At 52.4% G+C, this 9,901-nt stretch overlaps 1 protein-coding gene across 1 annotated transcript; it reads right to left on the bottom strand.

Annotated features, from left to right (window-relative positions):
* Positions 1-5,205: 5,205 nt before the first annotated feature.
* On the bottom strand, positions 5,206-9,438 carry GDF2 (growth differentiation factor 2). Its single transcript, XM_030847674.2, has 2 exons — positions 9,093-9,438; positions 5,206-6,155 (listed from the first exon to the last, which is right to left on the bottom strand). The coding sequence occupies exons 1-2, from the start codon at positions 9,436-9,438 to the stop codon at positions 5,206-5,208; spliced, it is 1,296 nt and encodes a 431-aa protein (XP_030703534.1).
* Positions 9,439-9,901: the final 463 nt, after the last annotated feature.

Below are 9,901 nucleotides of genomic sequence, written 5' to 3'. Positions count from 1 at the left end.
TGAGAGGTGGGGTTGGGGACATGAGTAGGGCCTAGATCCCCTATGGCTTTAGTAACCCCAGCAATGCCATGTCTCTGTGACTCCAGGGAAGATAGTCTGCTGGATGCTGATGTGAAGCCTGAACCCAGAACATCTCCCCCAATCCCATGGGAATCCACAGAATAAGACAGATAAGATGGGAGTGGTGGGAATGGTGAATGGAACACAACCTTGGAAATCTAAGAGCAGGTCCACCAGGAGGCCTTGGAACAGGTCATGGGGCAGACCCTGGAAGGCCTGGGGCTCTGCTCAGGCCACTGGGCTCAGCTGTCCTCAACCTTTGATGTCCCTTGAGCATCTACCCTCCAGGAGGGCCGTCTCCTGCTCTCTCCTGTTCATTCCTCTCTCTCTCTCTTTCTCTCTCTCTCTCCCCTCTTTCTCTTTCTCTCTCTCCAGGCACTAAGAAAAGTCTCCCTTTTCTTGTGCCAGCTCTTTTCTGGAAGACCAGGGAGCTAGCACCCCTCATACTATAGTTCTTCCAGCTTTCCCTCTCAATGGTGCTCTTTGGCCTGGTGTACCTGTAGTCCTCTCTGTCCAGTTGTGTTGCCTGGGGTGGCCTCACCCTGTGTCTGGGGTCATCGGTACATTGCTGGTGAGCAGGGCCTGCGCTTCAGATGCTGACCTCACTTTTCCCCCATGACTTAGGCATTCTTCTTGCATTTCTTTCTCCAGGTTTATCAGACACGTCTGTATATGTATGAACCCCAATAATTAAGAGACATCAAGATTTTCTCCATGAGACCCCTGGGTCCAGGCAAATCAAGGAAGTAGAGAGTTGTCTTTGCAGTTCCCAGATGTCTGGCTACATTTCAGGTTTGGGTGCCCAGCGCATGGAGGACCTCTGGTGCATGTGCATGGAGAGGGCACATGTAGGCAGAGGTGACTCTTGCTTCCAACCCAGGTACAGGTAGGAAGGCCGAAGATACTGGGAGAGAATGGGAAAAAATGAAGAGGAGGGAAATAAAAAAAGATAATGAGGAAAGAAATGAAGATTCAGAGTGAAAGAGTGTAATAAAAGGTAATAGTGTAGCTCTAACGTTTTTCCAAATATTACTCAGAAAGAGAAACAAGAACCTACATGAACTTTTCCAAAGTATCCGGGAAGCATTTGCATGTCATTTTGGGGGTGATAAGCAAGGACCTCAAGACTCAGTGACCATTGATGTGACCATGAACCAGTGAGCGACCTGGTCAGGACCTGAGCCCAGGCCAGGCAACCCCACACCCGGTGCTCTTCCAGCCACTCTGCTGTTCCCAACTGTCCTCTGTTATTGGCCCCTGAGCTGTCCCTGACTATGGACACCATATAACCTGTCATCCAAACAGAGGCCCTAATTTCAATTATACATGGACAACACATGTTAACCAGGACCAGCCCAGGCAAATCAGGGCGATGGTCACTGAGCCAGAGGAAGAAGTCGGCCAAGCACTGCCCAGTAGGAACATGGTCCAGGCGAAGGAAGGACAGTTGGGCACTGATGTGGATGACCTGGAAAGCACTGGAGGTGCGGCCCCAAATGGCCTCCCGAATGCAAGTGTGATACTGGGGTCCTGAGAGGGCCACGAAGCTCACATGTTCACTGTCCAGCTCCTTAGCCCCCATCAAGACAGCTCGGGTGTCAGGCTCTCTGGGAGGAAGGGACCCCTCATCCAGAACAGAAGCTCACGGGAGAGAGCCGCAGAGGAGCAGCTGTTTGCTGCAGGCCCAGGGACATCTTTCTGAGGACCGGAGTCATCTGCTGATGAAAAGGGTTCCCTCGGGGAGGGGTGCTCGTCCTAGTGAGAGGTGTCAGGGAAGCTGAGACAACGGTGTGAGATTTCTACCTGAGTTAGACGATCTGATTTGAAAAGGAAAGAAGTTCCAAAAGGTTTATTCAGTCTGGTCTCACAGAAGCCATCTGTGTGCCACCAGTGCTGCCTGTCTAGTGTATAGTCTCTGGCTTCCTCTTTAAGGCGCATCTGGGAAAAGTGGGACCCCCTTTGTATCAGGCTGCTCCCATGGGAGCTGACATATAGATGGAGTGCACCAGCCTTTGAGAGCCAAACAGTGTTGCTGCCTTTGATCACAGACCAGAGAAGCCCCTGGGCCCCCTCGGTGTGGGCCAGGGAGGAGGGGCCGGGCTGGTCCTTTCACTCAGACCCCGGGGAAGCTCTCAGCAGCCAGGCTCCAACACCCTGTTCTACAGGATCTTGTCAGTGTCTGGGCCTGAAGCAGCCTCCAGAGTGTCCCTGGGACTCGGGAAACCAAGATGCCACCCCCACACAAGCATCTAGAACCAGCTGCATCGTTTGCGGGGCCAGGCACAGAACGAAAATGTGGATCTCTTGTTTAAAATTTGTTATGAATTTCGAGATGGCAAGAGCAGAACATGACACCAAGCGGCCCTGTGGGACTGCCACTTCATATCCGTGATCATCACCCTGAGAGGGTAAAAATGAGAATGCTTCAGGACACACTACAAATGCAGCACTGACTGTGGCAGTCATCAGTCATTAGTCATTAGGGCTGATTGGCCGCGTAACAGAGTGTCCAGAGGATGGGACTGTTGGATTTCATTCTCTGACTGGGGCTGGCCAAGCTTTGGAGGGTCTGGTGGAAAGAACACAGTGAAATGGAAGGCAGAGGGCATTTCTCAGGATCTCCTTGCAAGTTCTGTCCCAGCACATCCATCCTAATCACTTTGTCCTGAGCCACAACCCACATCAGCCCTCCAGGGAGTGACTGAGGCCAGAGGCCCTTGGGCCTTGTCCCCAGAGGACTCAGTGCCCCAGAAGCCTCAAGATAAGAGGTCAGTAGGACCCCACACCAGGCCAATGGCAACCAGGAGACAAAAGCACTGTAATGTCCCTTAGAGCCAAGAAGTTCAGAATGGGAGCATCAAGAGTGGGGCCAAGGGGTGTGTGTGGGCAGCACTAGAGCTGGGCCTTCATGGAAGGTGGACTTGGGCTGCAGAGCTGGGGGCGGGGCGGTCACAGCAGTCACCTGAGGGCTGAGAACAGCAGGTGGCCTTGAGTATATCTGGCTGGAGCTGGGCGTCTGAGCAGGGATGTAGAGGGAGCAGAGGCTGGAAGGGTTGTGCAGGCCCCAGGACACCGGGCAGACAGGATTTACAGCCGGATGTGTCTCTCTGACAGAGCCCAGCCTCTGGCCCCTGACGTGTGGGGAGGTCAAGGAAGGCATGGGGCTGACTGTCATTGTCCACTTGCAAGTATCCACTTTACACCTGCTCACACCCAGGCCCGCATACCCACACACGGGCTCTTACACAGACGCACCCATTCCCCCCAACCTGCAGAGACACCGCCCACAGGTGTCTACTCCTCTCCGTGGCTCTCCTTTCCACTTCCCCCCAGGGAAAGAAGGGCCTGAAGGGGGGCGGTGGGCGGGGTGTGGGGCTAGGGGACCATCAGGCCCAGGCCTCACACTCCAGAAAGGCCACAGATTAGACTCTGAGTTTATTTCCAAGTGAAACTTTGATGCAGACACAGAAATACACCACCGGGACTAAAAGACGTCTGTCATCCCTCCTTACAATTGAGCAATATTGTCGTACCAGGAATTAGCATTTTCTGTAACTCCAGTAATTAAACAATAATGTTTTTATTGCATTTTTGTGTTAAAGCTGTTCTTTGGTTCCATGTAAACATTTAACACAAACCATTAAAAAAAAATATTCTGGGAACTTCAACCAGTGGGAATGGCCCAGGTCTCTCCAGGCCTCCTATAGGCTCTGCTCTGGTCAGCGGTCAGAACTTCCTAGTCCACCCCATTCCATGTGTGACCTCAAGAGTCAGAGGTCCTCTTTTGCGGTCAGTGGGGAAGGGGCCTGGTCCCAAGGCCCAAGCCCAGGACCAGGGCTGGACACACATTGCTCAGGAAAGCCAGCGAGTACAGCCGTAGCCAATGCGGCCAATAAGGACCCGAGTTCGCCAGTGGCCAGGAGCCCTCACCCAGGAGGACTGGACGTCTTCACCTGAGTACATGGAGTAAGAATAGGGATGTTGCAAATACCGAAGCAAGAGCACATTTATCCCAACACATTCAAATCCAGGTCTTGTCATCCACCGAGTCCTTGTGGGAGGGGAGCCCATGGTGTGTGATGCTGGTGAACTGGTGGTGCTAATTAACTGCAGAGACACAGGCCATGGGCTGCCCCATCCCTCAGGGTTAACTGTGCACCCCCTTCCAAACCACCTTGCGGTTTGAGTCCATGGCGGAGAGTGACCCTGTATGAACCAGCAGGTCAAAGTACCTCCAGCCAACAGCGTTCACTGCAACCTGAGGGCTTCCGTCCTGCCTCTCTCCATCCCGCAGTTGCTTTAGGGGATAGTTTTCAGTGACTTAGCGGTCATCTTAAAAAGCACTTGGACACTGAATCAGCACAGGTGCGGAGCAGTCGAAACATTCCCTGGATGTGACCAGCAGCCCAGTCATCCTGCTGGGTACTGGCCGGCCTCAGTTCCGTTTGCCCCGCACTCCCCAGCCACCAAAGTCTAATTTTCCTCAGCTACCAGGCGACCTGCTAAACCTCAGTGGGATACTTGGGGAGGTCCCGGGCTTCGGTGATCAACAGACCTATGGAGACCCGTGGGTTGGAATCATGCCATTGACTGTTGCTACTTGAACTGCCCGAGTTTTGGCTTCTGAGTGTGTGAATTGGGAGTCACGACGCCCATCTCACAGGTTGTGGGAATAACGTGGAGTGGGTGTGGCGCACACAGCCCATTCCTTTCCCCTTCACTCCCTGAGGTTATTGGAATAAACCCCATGCCTCTCACGTCCTTTAATTTCCATTAATCTCTGTGCATCTCCCGTCTATACTCCTTGGCCTCGTTTTCGCTCAGTTTTCTGCTGACTCTGGATAATTTTTCTCTTGTCCCCTTTTCTTCATCTCCCCTTCCACCCCAGCAACACTTCCAGGCTTTCCTCTTCTCCCCAAACCCCCATTGCCCGTCGGCATCCCCTCCCCTGCAGTTCAACCCAGTGGTGTGTGCTTGGGGTGGGCCGTGAGAGGGAGAGCAGGTCTTTACCACAAGGACCTGGTGGCTCCCCTTCCTTCTCCAGGCTGCCACCCAGGTGGACTTAGTCTCTGTCATGCCCAGCAGGACACAGGACCTCTCACTAGGAGCCCCCTCCACCCTGCCTCCCCCACCCACGGGCCAGCACTACCTGCACCCACACTCGGCCACGCTCATCCCTTCATAGTGGTACTTGAGGGTGGGGACCCCCATGTCATCCTTGTAGAGGATGGAGATGGGGCTCAGTTTGGTGGGCACACAGCAGGCCTTGCCCACCTTCATGGGGAACTTGAGATGCACCAGGGTCTGCACGATGGCGTGTTTCGTCGGGGTCACATCGTCAGCGAGGGGGAAGAAGCAGCCGCCTTTACATTCAAAGGCATCGTACTCCTTGGGCGCGATGATCCAGCTGTCCCAGCCGATGTCCTCGAAGTTCACCCGCAGGGAGGTCTTCTGACAGTGGTTGTTGGCCCCAGCACTCCTCTTCCGCCTGGCCGAAGACGAGCTCACAGCCGTGTGGCTTTGCACATCCTCCTCCTCGTCGTCCTTGTTCTCACCTGCCTCCATCAGGCCGTTCTTGAACAGCTTCTTGAGCACACTCTCCTGCTCGTGGCCGATCATCTCCCTGAGCTCCAGCCTGGTCTCCTTGGTGCCATTGCTGCGGTCATTGGAGAAGACGACAAAGAACGGCAGGTTTTTGGAGCTGGGGGGGACACTGATATCCAGCTTGTCACAGCCCTTCCTGTGACTCTCCACTGTCACTTCCAGTTTGTTTTTGCTCTTAGTGGGGTCTGCTCGGACCCACCTCTTCACAGCACTGGACACCTCAAAGTTCTCCCAGCCCTCGTCCCGGATATCCTGGGACACCAGGAAGGTCTTGGTTCCCCCAGAAGCATCCCAGGCATTGGCTCCATCCAGAACATCATAAATGACCATGTTTCCTTTCAGCTCGTGAGAGGAGTCCACGTGACTTTGACAGGAGAGGTAGAGTCGGAGCTCGGCCCTGGTGATCTGCTCATGCCTGGGAATGGAGATGTTGAAGAGCAAGATGTGTTTCTGGAAAGGGAAGTCTTCTGTGGCGGCTATAGAGATGGCATCTGAAATGCAAATACACGGTGACAGTCATCTGCTGGGAGAGTCTGTTTTCATGACACCAAAGCTGAGACTCATGGTTTAGATGAAAGGGCATTTGGCATGACACTGTCTATCTCTATCAAGTCTGTTTGTTTTCACTTAAGCCCTTAATGTAGAAGGGTATTTTATTTTATTTAAAAGCTTTTTTTATTTTTATTTTTTGCGGTACACGGGCCTCTCACTGTTGTGGCTTCTCCCGTTGCAGAGCACAGGCTCCGGACGCACAGGCCCAGCGGCCATGGCTCATGGGCGCAGCCGCTCCATGGCATGTGGAATCTTCCCGGACCGGGGCACGAACACGTGTCCCCTGCATCGGCAGGCGGACTCTTAACCACTGCGCCACCAGGGAAGCCCTAGAAGGATATTTTAAAACGTACGTTTGGCATCTTCCAAAGAAAAACAGGCAGGAGATGCATCGCATTGAAATTGACAGCTCCAGCTGTTTACTGAGCATTTACTACGTGCCCAGCTTTGCACCAGGAGCTTTGCATACTATATTTCACTTTTCTCTTCACACTGACCCCCAGAAGATCTAATTATTATTCCACTTTTACAGACGTGGAGACTGGGACTTAGGGTGTTTAACTGCCAAACTGCATACATCCTATGTATGCATCCAAAGTGCATATATAACGATCCTCACTTTATAAAAAAAAGGAAGAATCAAATAAACAAAACAGAAAAGCACACTGTCAGCCTCAGAGTGCAGATCCTGAGTGTATGATTTTAAAGGAGAGATCATGGGAGGGGATGGTAAAATTCCAACATTATGGCAATGTTAAAAATCTCAGCACCTAAATGGTGTAAAAAACCATTCAGAATTGTAACTTCTGAGCAAAATGAAAGTGGATGATTTTTTTTAATGTTTGAGGGAAAAATATATTAACCTCAACGGCTTGGTCATGTTAGGCATACATAGGCCTTGCCTTTTAGCCGCACAACTGTTTCACTTTCCTACTCCCCTTGTTGACACCCGGCCATTAGCACATCTCTATTATACCATGGCCTGGTCGCAAAGAGGGAAGAGAAGTTGTGTTTTTTGAGCACCTACTATGTGCCAACATGAGGGGATACTGTGTGCTGTCGTGAAACCCGGCAGTATCTGACAGACTGAAGTGCTAATCCTGACTCTCTCCCTTCTAGGCTTGTGACCTTGGAGAAGTCCTGAGTCTCTCTGGGCCTCAGTTTCCTCATCTGTAGAATGGGACTCATCCTACCAACCTCCCAGTGTTGGTGTGAGCCTTCAACAAGAAGGCACATGGAACTTACCCAACACTGTCCCTGGTTCACAGCAGATGCTCAATCAGTATTTCTGTGTCCTCCTAAGACCGTCTTCCCTACTTGGGCACAGCTCCCCCACCCCCAAGCACGTGGCCTTTCCCACAGCTCTCTGTGTCCCCTCACCCAGCATGGATGTGTCAGTCCAGCTCCTGCAACATGTGGTGAGCCACCGTGGCATATGTGAGTCATGAGTGGGGTCCATGAGCAGTGCATTAACCACCTGCTGTGCTCTTACTGTGGCACACCTAGAAGATGCCCCTGGGACTGCATCAGACACTTAGAGAACAAGTACCCTCCCCCTCTGAGCCGTACTCAGGCCATCTGTGAAAGGAAGCATAATTGGCCTTCACAGAAGTACTGGCCACAGGCAGGGCTGGGATCAGATCAGAGCACTTGTTTCCAGGACATGGACAATGATGGGGGGAGTGGGGAGGGGTCACTGAGATGGCTGTGAATGCTGGACTCCCAGACTACAGGATTTGGTGATTAGGTCCAGCCAAAGAAGCCTGGCCTTTCCCTAAAGCAGAGGTTACAGACGCGCCCCATGGGCATAGTGAGACACTGGCAGTATCTGTATGACCTGCAGACCACATTAAAAAACAAAAAATTAAGCCCTGCAGACTTCATTTCAAAAAAATTAAGTCAGTGTTTTAGAAACCAGACAAGTTCACATAAAATTCAGAATTTTCTTCTTCTTTTGGGCCATCAGAAAATACAGCCTTGCCGGGCACGCAGCATGACCACAGCATCCTTTAGCTAGGGCGTGTACCTGTTAAGAGTCTGCAGGTCTCAAGCCCAGGAGGGATGAAGCCCTGAGTGCCTGGCTGGTTAGAGAGAGGCTGCAGCTGTAGGGAAAGTGAGCTGTGCAGACAGGTGGGCCTGGGTCAGAATCCAGCTGCGTAACTAATATGTGAACTGGGCAAGCTCCCTCAGAGTCTGCAAGCCTTGGCTTCCCTGCTCACAAGATCATGTCACCTACATTGTGTGAATTAGTGGACATAAGCCCTAAGCTGACATTCGTTATCTTCTAGTCCTCCTAAATCAGTGAAATTAATTTATATTTAGGAAATAATTAAGTTGTCCTCGGACAACTTCTTCTTGTTGTTAATGCCTCTCTCTCGGAGGAATTTATCTGAATTTTAAACACCTTCTGATGAGAGAGAAATAGACATTCCTTCGGTGTTTAAAAATATACCAGTTAGTTGGAGGCTAAATAAGTTGTCTGTGTCTAAGTAGGAAGGGGACAGTATGGGAAGGGGGAGGTAGGGAAGGGATGGAAGGAAGGGAACTGGCATTCCTTCAGCATCTACTGTGTTAAATGTGGCTCTGGGCTCAGGGAGGGAGAATCTTCTAGAGCAGAGCTGTCCAGTAGAACTTTCTGCAATAATGGAACTGTTCTATAATCTCCACTGTCCTATAGGGTAGCCATAGTCATGCATGATCGCTGAGCACTTGCAGCCAAGCTAGTGAGACTAAATTATTAATTTTATTTCATTTAAATTAATTTAAATTGAAACGTAAAGTCCCACGTGTCCAGTGGCCGCCATACTGGGCAGCGCAGCCTTGGACCACTGAGTCCCCCACCCCGACCCGGGGCGCCCCGGTGGAGCCGACTCTACCTTCCATGCTGAAGCTGCGCACGATATTGGATGCGGGGGTGGATGTCTTGTCGGTGGTGTATCTGTTGTACAGGTCGATCATGTACTGCGGCGGCTCGGCTCGGGTTTTATCCTGGGAAGGGACCCCGCTCAGGTTGAGGCTGCGCAGGAAATCCACCTTCATGTTCTCCAGGAACATCCTCAGGTCGAAGGTGCCCCGCTCCCGCTCACCTCTGGGCCCGCCTAGCAGGCGGTGGGCATCTGCCCCAGCCGACCCCCGCCCCCGGATCTCCAGTGGCTTGCCCTGCGCGGAGCAGACCAGCAGGGAGAGCACAGGCAGGGCCACCCAGAGCGCCCCGCGGCACATCTTGGGATGCTCTAGCCCTGCTCCGGAGACTGCGGCAGCCGCGGTGTGTTAGCAGGTGCGGGGAGGAGCCGGGAAGGAGCCGGCCCGCATTGTCCTGCCCACCGCTCTGCACTGCGCACCCGGGCCAGTTCACAGGCTCTCACCCGCCTGCCGTCCCCGAAGTGCCCTCCGCTTGTTCTTATCTGGCCCTTGATGCTGTACTCAGGCCTCTTATCTAAGGGAGCTCTCCGTTAATGAAGGCTCTATAAACATCTGACAAACACACAGGGCTTGTGGGAAGGACACGGCCTGCTGCAAAAATCTGAATTTCTCCGTGGGGTTATCGCCCCCTAATTAGGATCCTTTCTCATTTCCTTGCCAGCTCTGTTCAGAAGAATCTCGAGACAGGGTGACATGTGCTCCATCTCCTGGGCCACACAAACAAAGGATCCAGGAAACAAACAAGACCAAAAAGTCCTCCAAA

This window comes from Globicephala melas, chromosome 16 (genome assembly GCF_963455315.2).
Source record: "Globicephala melas chromosome 16, mGloMel1.2, whole genome shotgun sequence".
Lineage (NCBI taxonomy): Eukaryota > Metazoa > Chordata > Mammalia > Artiodactyla > Delphinidae > Globicephala > Globicephala melas.
This window is presented reverse-complemented; position numbering and strand designations above follow the sequence as displayed.

Bases quoted from the DNA above. Each gene is read 5' to 3' on its own strand.
- GDF2 (XM_030847674.2), bottom strand. From the start codon at position 9,438: ATGTGCCGCGGGGCGCTCTGGGTGGCCCTGCCTGTGCTCTCCCTGCTG. The intron at 6,156-9,092 runs GTAGAGTCGGCT...TTTGCATTTCAG, and splicing joins GCGCAGCTTCAGCATGGAAG to ATGCCATCTCTATAGCCGCC.